The 15,210-nt window shown below is 47.6% G+C and overlaps 1 protein-coding gene and 1 pseudogene across 2 annotated transcripts; one reads left to right on the top strand and one right to left on the bottom strand.

Moving 5' to 3' along the window:
• The first annotated feature begins 1,656 nt into the window (after positions 1 to 1,656).
• On the top strand, positions 1,657 to 5,686 carry LOC117842876 (trimethyltridecatetraene synthase-like; annotated as a pseudogene).
• A 625-nt stretch (positions 5,687 to 6,311) lies between these two features.
• On the bottom strand, positions 6,312 to 11,477 carry LOC117843661 (probable serine/threonine-protein kinase PBL8). Of its 2 annotated transcripts, none has more exons than XM_034724320.2 (8): positions 11,273 to 11,477; positions 11,099 to 11,186; positions 10,708 to 10,918; positions 9,113 to 9,447; positions 8,663 to 8,798; positions 7,651 to 7,787; positions 7,420 to 7,543; positions 6,312 to 7,070 (listed from the first exon to the last, which is right to left on the bottom strand). In XM_034724320.2, exons 3-8 carry the CDS (start codon positions 10,760 to 10,762, stop codon positions 6,625 to 6,627), a joined length of 1,233 nt encoding a protein of 410 aa, XP_034580211.1. In that variant the 5' UTR covers positions 10,763 to 10,918; positions 11,099 to 11,186; positions 11,273 to 11,477; the 3' UTR covers positions 6,312 to 6,624. The 2 variants fall into 2 exon arrangements, with proteins under 2 accessions (XP_034580211.1, XP_034580210.1); XM_034724319.2 differs by having other exon boundaries at positions 11,099 to 11,181.
• Positions 11,478 to 15,210: the final 3,733 nt, after the last annotated feature.

The following is a 15,210-nucleotide window of genomic DNA, read 5'->3' as shown; positions in this document are numbered from 1 at the left end:
ATCTAACCGCAGACCAAGATGAAAATCGGTGGAAATGGGGGAAACATATGAAAATCAGAGTCGTCAGAACGGCTTATGATCACCTGACCATTAGCGATTCTGGGGAACCTCGAGAATATGGAAAGCTAAGGTCCCATATAAATTTAAGATCTTCCTATGGCTGATGGAAAATGGTGCCATACTCAACAAAGACAATATGATGCGAAGGAAATGGCAGGGTGACCCTTTCTGTCAATTCTGTGGTGAGCCTTAAAATTTAAATCATCTGTTCCCGGCCGGTAGCGAGAGTGGTGTGGGGAATAGTGGCCCAATGCATTGGGGCCAATGACATTCCATCCAATCTGAATCGGTATTGGAGCTGGGTTGCTAAATACCAAATGGGCAGGAAACCTTCCCGTTTGGACTAGCGGCTATTTGCTGGGCAATGTGGAAAACAAGAAATAAGGCATGCTTTTAAAACAAACGAATAAACCATCCAGCTGAAATAATATGTTATGCCTGCTCGTTAATGACTTCTGGACAGTGCTGTACAAGTCGGATTTCCAGGACAAGCTGAAGGAAAGCATCGGGGTGCTGCTGTCGGTAGCATGTCAAGTGATGGCCAATCAGAGGAGTGAACTGCCAAGACGGATGCCATCTAATGACGAGACCCCTACCGAAGACGAAGAACCGGAAGAGGAGGTCTGATGATCCAGCAAGATGTGCTTTTGCCATGAATACCTTTAACGAAGATTTGATCTGTAATGGCCACTGAACGTGGAAAACTTGTACTTATCAAACTCCCAATCCTTGGGCGCTTGCCTGAATCAGGATAGGTAACCTAGGTGTACTCTCTTCTGCACTTCTACCTCTTTCTATCTGTACCCGATAATCTGATATTTCCGTTATCAGTAATGGAAATGGGGGAGAGCCCTCGATTAAAAAAAATGTAAACGAGTAATGGGCCTGCAAATTTCAGAAAAGATCTTTTTTCTCTCTCTTCAAACAGGCAGAAAAAAATATCCTGTCATTATCTTCGAGTCCGATCAAAATCACTTTCCAGTTTCCACCATATACAACTTGGAAGATAAGACAGATAGCTAGCATACAAAGCCATTGCTATTCTTATTCTTATTCTACAAACAGGGATCAGTTTAGCAGATTGTGAAGATGGCGATCTCTCGCTACAGCATCCCTGTAGAAGAACGGGCGAGTCAAGATCGTAACCTCCCGCTACACCGTGCCTGTAGAACCAAACCAAATTGCAGTCACGCTCACACATGACGGTAAGTGTTCATCCGATCCGTTGCCAAATTTATCTGAGAGTGAGGATTCCAATTTCCAAGTGACTAAGTGAGCCGAACCTTTCGGTTGCCCAGCCCGCGGCGGTGAGCCTACCTCTCCTGGGCTAAGCTCGGGGGAGGGCGTCTTAGCCTCCGATGACCGCCACCGTGGGGAGCTCGCGATGGATCCGCTCGAACGCGGCTCGTGGCGACAACAAGCGAGCGTGGCGGCAAACGGAGGGTGGCAGATGGAGGGCGGCGATGGCGGGCGGCCGACTTTGGCAGCAGCCATCAAAGTTTGGTGGTTGTCAGGGTGTTGAGGTCCTCAGGACAAAGCTATGACCGGTGCCGGTGACGACGGTGCCACGATGTATCGTGCCCCTTGTTGAAGGCGTTGCGGTGAGGACCTTGACCCAAGGACTTTTTCTAGGTAAAAACCGAAGAACCGAAGCAGGTTCGGGCGGCAGCAGCGTCTTGGTGTCGCTTTCCTCTTGAGTGTCGTTTAAGAGTCCTTGGGATGGCGGTACCGGTTCAGCTTGGTGGGATGGCGGTTTCGGTGTACTGCTAGTGTGCATAGTAGAGATTGACTGAGTACAGTTTCTACGCAACAAGAAAACAACAAGAAACAGTTGGCCATTGAGCAGGATCATCCTAACTTCTAAAGTTTCTAAGAAAATGATAGATGGAAAGGATTAATTGCTGCACAAGGCCCATACTAGATGGGAGTAAGAGCATAGAAGAAGTTTGAAACTTAGTTTTTTAGCTTTCTTTCTTAGTGGCTTGCTTTCTTATTTTTCTTTGATCATCGTGTTGAGGCATGAAGTCTAAGTACTCATGTACCTCCGGACGAGTGACGGATTTGTTCTTTGTGAACGTAGACATTCAATTGTGAATGTTAAAATCGGATAATTTTACATTCAATTGTGAATGTTAAAACCGGATAATTTCCTTAATTAAAACAAACCGCTATCGCATGCCCAGCAGCCTTCATCCTTCAACAAAGTCGACCCACAGGTTATACGATCGCACTGACCTCTATTCTGTTCCGCTGTTTTCTTTCCAGAAGCAGAAGTGTGTAGCTAATACCTCGTAGATCCACGCCGTAAGCAAGCGTACACATCTTCAATGGAGTTATCGCCATGGGCTGCGTTCGTCGCCGCCGTGCTTGTTGTCATCACCGCGCTCTTCCTCAAAACCATCATCCAATCCCGCGGCCGCCGCACCTACAACCTCCCACCGCGCCCCAGGCCATGGCCGGTCATCGGCAACCTCAACCTGGTGGGCGAGCTGCCGCACCACCCGCGAGCTCTCCAGGCGCTATGGGCCGCTCGTGCAGCTCTGGTTCGGCTCCATGCCCGTCGTCGTCGGCTCGTCCGCGGAGATGGCCAAGTTCTTCCTCAAGACCCACGACGCGGCATTCGCTGACCGCCCGAGGTTCGCCGTCGGCAAGCACACCACGTACGACTACTCTGACATCCTGTGGGCCCCCTACGGCGCGTACTTGCGCCAGGCCCGCAGGATCTGCACCGCCGAGCTCTTCAGCGCCAAGTGGGTCGAGTCGCTCGAGTACATCCGTGACGAGGAGGTCCGTGCGCTGCTGCGAGACCTGCGCGGGGCGTCAGGGAGCGTGGTGCGGCTCAAGGGACACCTGCAGATGGCGGCGCTCGGCGTGATCTCGCGCATGGTTCTGGGCAAGAAGTACGTGGAGGCGGAGGACGCCGCCGCGGAGGGGGCGGCATGCCGCCGGCGGCGACGCCTGCCGAGTTCAGGGAGCTCATCGACGAGTTCTTCGCGCTTAACAGCGCGTTTAATATTGGCGATTATGGCACAACTCTTATGCAAACGCTCTGCGAGAACCCATCCGCCTCTCGGCCGCGCCGTCCCCCACACCAACCCCACCCACCTGACTCCGGCGGCGGCAGCCAACAGCGGTGCCGAAGCCGACCCTCACGTCACGCTCTCTCCCTCCCCTTCCCTCTTCCTCTCTCCCTCTCCACTTTCACTCTGCAAACCCTAGGCACCGCCGGTTGCCTGGGTCCACCACCGGCCGTCGGCCGCCAGTGGCAGATCCACCTCCCTAAGCTCGGATCTACACATCCTTAGCTTGAGGGTCCCTTTCCTGACGATGACTGCCGCGTACCGCCCCTTCCGCCGACCGGAGGACAGGGGACCACGGCCGGGAGGTTGCTGCCTCCCCGACAGTCGAATTTGTGTCCCTTCCCTTGCCGCCCCTTCCGCTACCGGTGGGCGGGCGGCAAGGGTGGTCGCTGTCTCCCCGGCTGTCGGGTACGTCGGGGGCGGGGCTCCGTGCGCCGCTGCCGCGTGATCGGTTGGGTGGCCGCCCCTCCCCCTAACCCCTCTCTGGTGGTTGCGCCATCTTCCGCCGGCAAGGGACCGGCCAACTGGCTATCCCAGGTTGTGTTTGTAGCGGCATTCTTTAGCTCCTTAGCACCCGGCAGTCCCCGCGCTCCTGGTGGCGGTGGTCTGGGGAGGGAACAGGGTGTAGGTGAAAGCCTTGTGCCTGCTTGCAGGTCAATGACGGCGACGCCCCCGGGCGCCGCTTCCCTTCTTGAAGGCATCATTCATTCCCCTTTTCCCTCCCCTCCGGTGAGGTTCCAGGTGAAAGCCTTGACTGTGTTGGTCGGACGATGACGGCACCAGTGGCATCGCCCCCTCCCTTGAGGCATTGTCTTGGAAGCTCTGCGGGTTCTTGCTGCCGTCACTTCAGGGATCGTTGTTGAACGCCTCCCCCAGTCGTCTCCGACCGGTCAGGGTCCTCGTGGTGGTCGTATGCTCTCCTTAGGAAGTGTCTTCTTCTGCGCCTGCCTTCGCTTCCATTCATCCACCTCGCTCGGGTTGCTTAGGTCATCGTTGCCTGACGGATGTTTTGCCACCCCCTCTTCTCTGGCGGATACTTTGCCGCTGTCGTTGGTTGCTTCTGGCGGATGCTTTGCCGTCATGGTTGTACTGGTTGGGTGGATGCTTTGCCACCGCTGTTATGTTTGGGCGGATGATTTGTTGCCGTGATCCTAATGTCTGGGTGGATGTTTTGCCACCATTGCGATTCTTAGACCTTTAGAGTCCTTGACAAGGTTGTATCTTTTGGCAGATTCAGGAGAGTGGTTGTGTCTAGGTTTGTGGGTTTGATTATGCTTCCTGTTTGTTGCTTTGAGTCGTGTGGTGGTTGTTTGTGTGTTTTTTCAGTGTTTCTCTTTCTTTAATCCTTTGTGCTCTCGTGCTAGTCAAGCTCTGTTTGACTTCATTGAGATTGTGTCTGTAAGCTATTTTCTTGTTGATGAAAAACGTGCTAAGTCACGCTCACTAAAAATATTGGCGATTATGTGTCGTGGCTGGATTGGCTGGACCTGAGGAGTATCGTTCGGAGGACGAAGAAGATGAGCAGACAGTTTGGTCGGTTTCTCGAGCGCGTCCTCGACGAGCACAACGAGCGGCGGCGGCTCGAGGGTGAGAGGTTCGTGGCAAGGGATATGGTGGACGTGCTACTGCAGCTGGCCCATGACCCTGACCTTGAGGTGCCGCTCAGGAGGGACAATGTTAAGGCTCTCACACAGGTGATCCCATAATTCCCTTCCCATTTTAACTAGTTCGAGACATGCATGGTTGTTTAATTGTGAGAACTGAGAAATGCATCTCTGTTTTGGGGTTCAGGACCTGATCATCGGAGGCACGGATACGTCCTGGATGACCATCGAGTGGGCTGTCTCGGAGCTCCTCAAGAACCCCGAGCTCCTAACCAAGGCAACCACGGAGCTGGACCGTGTCGTCCGCCGCGACCGCCTGGTCAGGGAGAGCGACCTCCCGCACCTCCCCTACATCGACTGCATCATCAAGGAGACCCTGCGCGCACCCGGCCGCGCCGATGCTGGTGCCGCGCCTGGCCCGCGAGGACGTGTCGGTGGGCGGCTACGACATCCCCGCCGGCACGACGGCGCTCGTGAACGCCTGGGCCATCGGCCGAGACCCTGCCCTGTGGGACGCGGCCGAGGAGTTCAGGCCGGAGCGGTTCGCCGGGAGCAAGGCCGCTGCAGCGGCGGAGGAGACGGACTTCAAGTTCAAGATGCTGCCGTTCGGGTTAGGCTGGCGGATGTGCCCGGCGTACACCCTCGGCTGAGGGAGGTCACGCTGAGCCTCGCCAACCTGCTGCACGGCTTCGCGTGTAGGCTCTCGGATGGGATGACTGAGGAGAATCTGTGCATGGAGGAGACCTACCAGCTCACGCTTCCACGCAAGGTCCCGCTCGAGGCCATTGTCGAGCCCAAGCTGCCCGCAATGCTGTATGCGGGGGCTTGAAATCCCTGTACTACGTGCATTTGTTGGCATGTGTCTGAAATGGGGTGAGTAAGTGCGCTACGGTGTGTGTGCAGGATTTTACAAGACATTAATTAGACTTGAGTGTTCCCTTATTGCCTCATCTCATGGCCTGAGCATTGGATGCACGCGCTGACTTGAGTGTTCCCTCGCCATGCCTCCGCGCCAAACCTTCACACCTGTCGCCGGCCAAGGTCAGAGCCACCGCGTTTAGTAGTCTAGTTGGAGCCTTGGAGGCGGACGCCAATGGTGACCGCGTCCGTTGCCTCTTGCACTGCCATCCTGAAGCGGAGGTGAGGTGCCCTCCAGTACAGAGTTCGAACTGCAGAGGATCTGTCTCTGCATGTTCTCGATCGATCACGGTATCAGCAATTCGGCAGCAGCGTGTGCGACAGTAAGAACTTACTGCTGTGAGGCATCTAAACAGAATTGGGCCACTTCTTCCTGCTTGAGATGGGTTCCCAGTCCCATGCTTGAAAACGTAACTGTGTCTGCAAACTGGTGCAGCCTGAAAAACAGTTACACTGATCGGCAGCCATCCAGATCGCAGGCAGCCACAACTATGAATCTTACACAATTGCACAATGCGTAGAGAAGTCATACGACTACAATTCAGATATAACAAAACAAGTTCTTCCCTGTGGCGAGACACCAAACAAGAGAAAGTTGTCAAGAAATTCAATACGAATTGATTCCACAAATATGGACAGCACCACCATATGCCATATCAACCATCCAACCTCTCTTCGTTCAGCCTTTCATTTCTAGGGTTAATCCTGAACCCGCCTGTTTCGGCAGGGCTCGCTCAGTCAAGGAAGACCACTGTGAAAATTAGAGGGCCTTACAAGCAGCAGTATGCGGATCAAATTTACACATCAAAACGCTGGCCAAAACCCGAAAAACAAAAAGACCCCAAACGCACACAGCAGTGACAGCACCACAGAACAAGTGCACACATGCACCCACACCACCCGCGGTTTAGACCTCGCAATATACAACTGAACCTATTCCAGCAGAAATTCAAGCATCACCATTACCTCACTCTGCATGCTGGGACAACAGGGGAGCACTTGGGGTTTGGGATGGCCCTAAAGTGGACGCTGTTCCCGGTTAGCCTGCGACGAGCTCTATAGTCAGGTAGGCCGGAAGATTGACCGGATCCATCGCTTCCACCGCTGCCCTGCAATGGCTCTAGGGTTTCGACGACATCACTCATAAGTGGCCTTGCCTTGGGGTTGTGGCTCAAGCAGTAGAATGCAAGGCTGCAGGCTTTGTGAGCAGCTCTGACCGAATACTGCCCCTCCAGTTTCGGGTCAATTATTTGGAGAAGCCTCCTCTTGTCATTGAGCTTGGGGAGGGCCCAGTCAACCAGACTCTGCTCCCTGCTGGGCCGTGACTTGTCAATTGACTTTCGCCCTGTCAAGAGCTCCAGGAGGACAACACCAAAGCTGTAGACATCACTTCTAGCAGTCAAGTGACCTGCCCATCAGGTATATACATGAGAAAGATACACAAAGACAGACGAATACTACATACATGTGTTGGGTTTGGTCATACTTTGCTCTACAAATGCAGAAACAAGCAGTAAACAATCTATATGTGATATCAGATCATGCATTATGAATAACGAGACTACATTTTTGCTGCAAAATAATATTCAGACACTGAAAGAAGCAGGAAATGGTAATATATGTGATCTCAGATAATGGAGTAGGAACGGTAGTTTTGTGTCTGGAAATATGACATGGAGAAGTTCATATCCGAACAGTCACATTATATTTTCTAAAGAATGCAATTACGAAGCTTAGAGAAACAAGGAGGAAAGTACCAGTCATGACATATTCAGGGGCAGCATAACCATAGGTTCCCATCACCCGTGTTGATACATGAGTCTCATCACCTTCAGGGCCAGCTTTTGCCAGGCCAAAATCAGACAGTTTAGCTGTATAATCCTGTGGCAATGGAAACAAAAAAGATATGTCAACATATGTATTCCCAATGGATAATATGCATAGAACTGAAAATGAAGAAGAAAGAATGAGCTGATTTAACACTCAACAGAGTCCAGCAGAATATTTGAGGTCTTAAAATCTCTGTAGATGACAGGCCTTTGAGCGTTGTGGAGGCAGGCAAGCCCTTTAGCAGCTCCCAATGCGATTGACATCCTAGTACCCCAGGGTAATGGCATAGCTGTCTCTGAAAATATGAAAAACAGTATATTGTGATCAGTAAAAATTTCCTTCCTCCCAGATAAAAGTTCATTCATGCTAGCAGTGAAAGCATTCAGTGTACTGGCATTACATATCGTACATGCTAGCAGTGGAAAATAGTGTACTGGCATTACATATCATACATGCTAGCAGTACAAAGCATTCAGTAATTTCTCCTTTTGTTGGGGACAGTGCCAATTTGTATAAAGCATCAAGAAATGTAGCAAGTAACAACTATAGTCCATAATTAAAGGAGCATGGGAAAAATCAACATATGCAGAAGAACTTAACACGAAGGTGTGGTAGTGCGTCATGTGAAATGGATTATTGTTTTTATATCTTCCGGCAGATAATGTTTAAAATAATTGCATTTGCGCATCAAGAAATAAAAAGAAGTCATAAGGTCAAATCGGGAAGTTGCCTAAAAGGGTCTATACATGAGCCAGAAATAGATGGTAGCCAGCTAGGTACCACCTGTAATCAAGCAGAACAAACAGTTTACCGAGCAAGTAATCATCCAAGATGTCGAGTCATCACAAAGTTCAAGAGTTGGATGCTCAATAGTTATTTCGCAAAATTTTGAAATATCATGTAAAAAGGAATCTCCAAAGGTAAATGAATCAGTTGTTAATAGGTAAATAAAATATGCCAAACCATCTGCTGGGTAGAGAAGTTAGATCATACCAACAATAGTTATGAAAATGAGAAATGTATCTTATCATTTGTATCTTTTATCAGTTCAAGGTGTTGTGATCAGTGGATGGCATTCAAGAAAACAGAAAATAGTATGTAAAAAGTGGCATCACAGAAACTCAGTTATGATATCATTCACAATCTGACAAACATGAGTAGAAGGCTTACTTCGGAATAAGTGATTTTCTAGACTTCCTCGAAACATGAACTCGTAGACAAGAAGCCGGTGGTCATCTTCACAGCAATATCCAATCAACTTCACCAAATTTGGATGCCTTAATTGTCCCAGGAAGTTAACCTCAGTCTGACCAAAGAAAAACAAAGATGGATAAACCTTTTCAATATCCTTTTGAGCAAAATATAATACTTAAGTAATAATTTTCTAGGCATAAATAAGCATGATAGCTATCAAATCCCGTGTGCAAAAGCACGCCGATAGCATTTTACTAGCAGCCATTCACACTTGCTTAACCATTAAAAAAATCACAATTGCTTATGGATTTCCATCTTAATGCATCTGGTTTCTTTGCTCGATAATGTTGCTTATTCTGAGCATGCAAGTAACATATTATGTTTCTAAATTTTCAAGCATGAAAAGTATTGAACTTGGCTACTCACAAGCCATTCTCTGTGCCCTTGATGCCCATCTTTGTTGAGCACCTTGACTGCAACAGGCAGTGACTTCAGCCCAACCCTGACATTCTCATCTATGTAACCCTTGTAAACAGTCCCAAATCCTCCTTCACCAAGAACATAATCAGCACGGAAGCTCTTTGTGATTGTCTCGAGCTCAAACAATGTAAAGGCAATCACATCATTGTATATGGAAATGTTCTTGGCATCTTCAATTTTCCTAGGTGTTGAAGGATCACTTAAATCTGATGAGGTGCGGGTGTGCTTCCTATCGGCAATGGCGTTCTTGGCAGGATGTTGTAACAAGTGGAGCTGCTGAACTGCAAACATGGTAATATTCAAGAAGTTAATTTAAGTCCTCGACGACCAAAAATGAAGGAAAATGAAGTACTATTGCCCACCACGTATCTACAGAACTGATTAATTGAAGTCACAAGGATTTCTCAGCGTATAAGATAAAAGTATCAAAAGCTATCCACTAGAGAAGATTCTCACACTCTGCTTTGTGTACAGGTCACGAATATATTAAGAAAAAAAATGATTCAAGGATTCAAGTAGAATCATCAGCATTAGCAAACATGATTGAATAAAAGCTAGCTACTCATGCTGAAATACCAATTTTCTACTTGGTGATTATTGATGTAATGTAAGAACAGGTGGAAATGAATGAGTTGCCAAATGCTACCATCCATTAAATGACTTTTTTCCTAAAATAATAGCTCATACTGTACTTGTAAGCAGGAAAAAATGATTAAGATATTTGCATGCGCAAATTGATTACAGCAAGGGTAAACAGGTCAGGGGACCAGATCTACTAAACAGTTGCATGTAAATTATAAAACCTCAAATTACTTTAGAAAATGCAAGTGGCAACTAGAGCAGATTATGTTTATTCAACTTAGAGGAAAGTAATTTTTGTATCCATGCGAAATTGAAAGTCAATAGTGGGGAGGAGGGCACAGAAATTGAAACATTCAGCTGGGGAAGTGGCCTTCAATTTTATACAAAATCAAGAAAACGAGGAAGAACAAGAGCATTCAGCTGGGCAACTAGAACAGAAGATGCAGCAGACAAGAGATCACAGATCAGCAACCTAGAACTGTGACGAGAAGAATCAAACAAGTCTTCAATCAAAGAAGATAAAAACCTGAGCAAAAGCAGTAAAACCAGAGTCCTAAGACTGGTTTCGTCTCCAAGGGGGAAAATCAACAGAAAAATTCATCAAAAGCTCCACTGAAGTATTATAAGGAAGCATTTGAGCAAAAACTGACCTGAGATTCTAACTAAAACCACATTTGCATGCTGCTGGAATGGACCCCAGAAAAATAGAATTTTGCAACAAAATCAGTCATTATGAGAATACTGATGAACCAAAAGCCATCACAACAAAAGAGAGAAGGAAGGAAGGAAGGAAATTAATCATTTTTTGGCAATCTGCAGCGAGCCAACCAACCAAGAGAACCCAGAACCGAGAAATAATCCACCAAGCAAATTTTGATGCAATCCGAAGTGCCACCTGAGATCCAAAGTACCACCGACAAGAGTCCCCAAGAAATCCGAGGCCAAGCATGAAAGTATACCTTGAGCATGCGCAGCGACGACGGCATTCTCCTCTCGCGTGCCGCAGTTGCCCATCTCCCCCTCTTCCTTCCCTTCCTCCCTGTGGCTCAGTTGCTGGTGTTCTTCTACTTGTGCCGGGGGTAACCCAGGCTTTCATTCTTGGCAGGTTGCTTCATGCCATCCGTCTCCTCCTCTGACTCGGAGATGACACCAGATAGACGACGGGTAGCGCTGCGGGTGGATGAGTTGTGAGGCGTGTGAGTGTGGCTTGTGGGAGAGAGTGTGCTCAACCTCGGTAGACAAAAGGCAAATGTGGGGAAGAGGGGTGGGTTTGCAAGAATTAACACAGTCCAATTTTTGCAACAATCACATGAGAGCTAGATCTGCAAGTTGTAATATCAGCTCACATACACGAAGAGGACTCTAGGATCCTTTGCTTGAGGAAGAGAACGAATCCAAGGCACAAACTGCAAGGAAAATCGAAACCCCCTTTCCTGCGCTAGACCAAAAAACAAGACAAGCATTTCCATCAGGTCATGTGATGGCGTTGCAACCACAAGATGAAGGGAAGGGGCCCAGGCATACCTGGTGCCTGCTCTTCACCGGTGATGGCTCGAGGCAGATCCAGCGATGGAGGCGCGGGTCGAGCGGCGGGGCGAGGAGCGAAACAGGAGGAGGGGGTCGGGACTCGGGAGGTGAGCGAGCGAGACTGCGGGAGATGATGAAAGAAGAACAGAAACGGGAGGAGGGCGTCGGGCGGTGAAGAAATGCGTTCGACTCGTCCTGAACTCCTGACGGTGTCCGTTCGGTGATTTTTGCAGCACGGTGCGGTTCAGCCTGTGAAACGAATATTCCCCGGAATCTGTGTACGTGGCCATCCAGGACCGATTGGTTCTTCGATGCAAATATGCAATCGACCAAACACGGCGACTATGTCAGATTACATGGATGGATTCGTACAACCAACTAAAGTACTAAACACTACCTCGTATGACTCCATTGGATTTCAGATATAGATTTTCTATAATCATTCATCTATTTCTAGTTCACAAATACTATCTCGTTTTATTTGACTTTGGTTAGTTCAAAATATAAGTTGAAGAAATAGTTCTTTTAACCATGGATATTTAGAAGTTGGCTTCACTTTAGATTTTTTTTCCAATCTTGCCAAAGCTTATAGCTTAAAAGACGGAGTAGTTAGGAATCAGGAAGCTTGAAGCACGGTTAGTGGCGGATGCATGTTCTTCCCCCTCCATCTCTCATTGTTCTTCTTCATCTCCATTTTTTTCTCCCTTACTATCTCCTTAATCTCTATTGACACATTAGCTGTAGGGTGCTGGAGCCACCTGCATCCCCTAGATCCGCCCCTAAGCGCGGTGGTTAGAGATGGTGAGGCAAGAAGGCGGAATGAATGGTGGTGGACGATGAGGTTTAAAGTAAAGATGGTAGGAGGTGATGCAACCGGAGGAAGGAGAGTCACGCCGAGCACGTATTAAAATGGTCGAAACAAAAAGATTGGCAGCAATAATCTAAGTCATTTAATGTCCATCCAACGACTATGAACTCATATTTAAAGTTTAGAAAAATCTAAGTATGGCGCGAGCGCTTGACAAATCATTTTTATATAGCATATGCAAATTCTTAGAAAAAGAATAATTCACCCCTTTTTCTAGTCCTCTTCTACATCAAGATGCTTTACTCCTATTTTGGAATTTATTTTTCAGGCCCCTCTTATGGTCTCCTCATATTTGTATGTTTGCTTCATCTGTTCGTGCTTACCTTTACTATGCAAGATATGGTTTGGTTATTGGGGTGTTTTTTTTTGGAAAAGTTTCTCATTATTCTTACATCTTCCTTGTATGTAGCTCTCGTATATTACATGTAGCAAAATACGAACACGAGATAAAGGGACAATAATGGTGAAGCAAAAGCCAAAAATGTTGGGACAAACTAGAGTTAGTAATTAGTCCATCCATGGTAAAGTTGGAATTGCGTGTGTACTGAATGAATAGATAAAGCTGGTGGTGGGGTAGCAACGAAATTGAAAAGGCAAAGAAAAAAATGTGAGTAAAAATTGACATATAAATATGTTAGAATATGTTACAGTGGTGTGCTTCGTGGTGGTCCATTAGTTTCCCGCTACTATAATATATTGATCATGGAATTTTTATAATATATTGATCAGTTTTATTACCATTTTAAAAAATTATTACCATTTTTGCTACAGATAAAGAGGACAATGGATGATTTACTGCGGGTTAACAAAAAAAACTCATGAGTCCTGTAATTCTCCTCTGTTACCAACGGCTCCATAGATTGTAGATACAGGGTCTGTAATAGTTGGCTTACTAGACATTTCGGAGATTTGTTTCAGCCCTACCAAGTAGTACAACAAGGTACTATGAACATGAGCAGAGGGATCCACCACTTCCCGTTGATTCCTCTTGTTGTATGATTTTTTCTTCGACATTTCCACGTGTTAACAGGGACCAAATCGAAGTTATCTTTTTCGGCCTGAGAGAGAAAGAGGGAAAAAAACTCAGGAGCGGAGTATTTTATAGATATGATGTTGTCCTGAAATGAATCATTATTGTTATTTTGAATAAAAAAGTTAGTTGCATTGTCTTTTCTGTCACATTTCTCCTTGGGATAAAAAGCTTTGCAGGGACGGACAAACACCACAGCTAGCTAGCTTCGATGCCATGAACAGCATGCAGAGACCTTTTCAAAAAAAAAAGGTACAATTCAAACAAGAGAAAATTAAATAAAACCGAACAGTTTATTTGAGGATGCTCCGGAGGATATTTCATCTCCATGTCTCCCTTTTTGGTGATAGAAAGCTGCTGGGCCATCAGGCCATGATGTGAAGTTTCAACCAATTAATCACTTGTCTCCGACATAAATGGAATGGAAAAGGAGTAGAGGAAACCAACCATGAACCGCGAGGGCGATTGTCACTAGAGCCACAGTTCCATCACCAATTTGTTTTGTTTAGAATGAAATCAGAACATAATTATACTATTCAGAAAGAAAGAATGAAGCAGAGGTGGTGCCTGCAGATATCTATGCATGGTATGGGAAATGAGATGGGCAAAAGCGCCGAGAAACACGCCCTCCATCCATCGAGAGAAATGAACTGCACAAGCACAGGGGGGAAGGACCACGAGCGGGCAGAAAACGATGGATGGCGCTGGCGATCTGCCCATGCATGCATGTGCAATTGTGCACGGGTGGTTCCGGCCGGCGTAGCTGCATGTCCCAGCCTGATTGCCTGCCAGCAACAGCAGCAGCAGCTGCATCAACTGGAGCCAAAGCAGCAGCCAGCCGCCAGCACACAGCAGGCCGAGTGCTACTTGCGGTAAAGAGAAAGAAAAGTAAATTAGTCCAAAGAGGACACCTCGAAGCTCATGCAGTGAGAGAGAAGAGTATCAGGAGTTGTGCGAACTTTGCTCTTCACCGTTCAACGCTATCTTGGAGACGCCCGGAGGAGAGCCGGCCGGAGCCCCAAGCCAAGTGGCAAAGCGTTTGCGCTGCCTGTGAATCCGTGATGCTTTGGGGGGCACGACGGAGGTCCGTGGCCATGATGGAGGCAGAGCTGCATGTGGCGGGGCGTGGAGGAAAAGGAGCGGCGAGATACACTCGCAGCGGACGAAGATCTTGTACCTTGGAGTTAGCAAAAGCTAACGCACCATCACCACGAACAAAGCTGCTGCTGCTGCATGCCTTGCAGTTGCAGCCTGCAGGCAGGCCCTGCAGAATACAGTTATTAGCATCTGTCAACCGCTTTGTTTTCTTTTCAAGCGATCAACTCTTTTTTTTTTAGCCAAGCTGCAGCTAAGGCACAATATCACCTTTATCAAAACTGTTTGGTTATCATGTACTAAACTTTAGTCCATCCGTTTTAGCACTTTTTAGTCCCTAAAGTACTAAACATGTGGACTAAAATATGGACTAAACCCTTTAGTCCTCTAGTCAAGGGATGGACTAAAATGGACTAAAAGCCTTGGAAGACACCGCTACTCCTCATTTATTGTCATTCCCACCTGTCCCGAACCCTCCAATTGATTAGGGATAATATCCTCTTTGTTCATCTGCATTAATAGACTTTAGTTCCTGGATCCAAACAGAGTAGGGAGTAAAGTTTAGTCCATGAACTAAACTTTAGTTCATGAACTGAAGTAACCAAACAGGGGCCAACTAGGTTGTTAAATGATGCTTGGGATCCATGTAAAGGTAACCATGTTCGTTGGTGGCCTATAACTGCCAGCTGCTTAATGCACAGCACATCAAGCAGTACTTACCGCAATATAATGACACTGCTGCCGCAGCGTGGTGGCAAGAGCTAGCAAAGTTCGTTGGCGATGAAGAAAGGGAAGGAAAGGAGGCGGCATGGGCAGGCAAACAAATGCCTGCACCGCAGTGACAGTTGGGGAGAACGTGCGCCTGCAGTGCTCGGCTCGGGCCTGCAAGGGTTTCGGTTTCAGAGAGCCCCATGCCCATCATTCGGGCCACGCATCATGTGC

Source organism: Setaria viridis, chromosome 2, assembly GCF_005286985.2.
Source record: "Setaria viridis chromosome 2, Setaria_viridis_v4.0, whole genome shotgun sequence".
Lineage (NCBI taxonomy): Eukaryota > Viridiplantae > Streptophyta > Magnoliopsida > Poales > Poaceae > Setaria > Setaria viridis.
The sequence above is the reverse complement of the archived record's forward strand: the minus strand, read 5'-3'. Positions and strand labels throughout refer to the sequence as shown.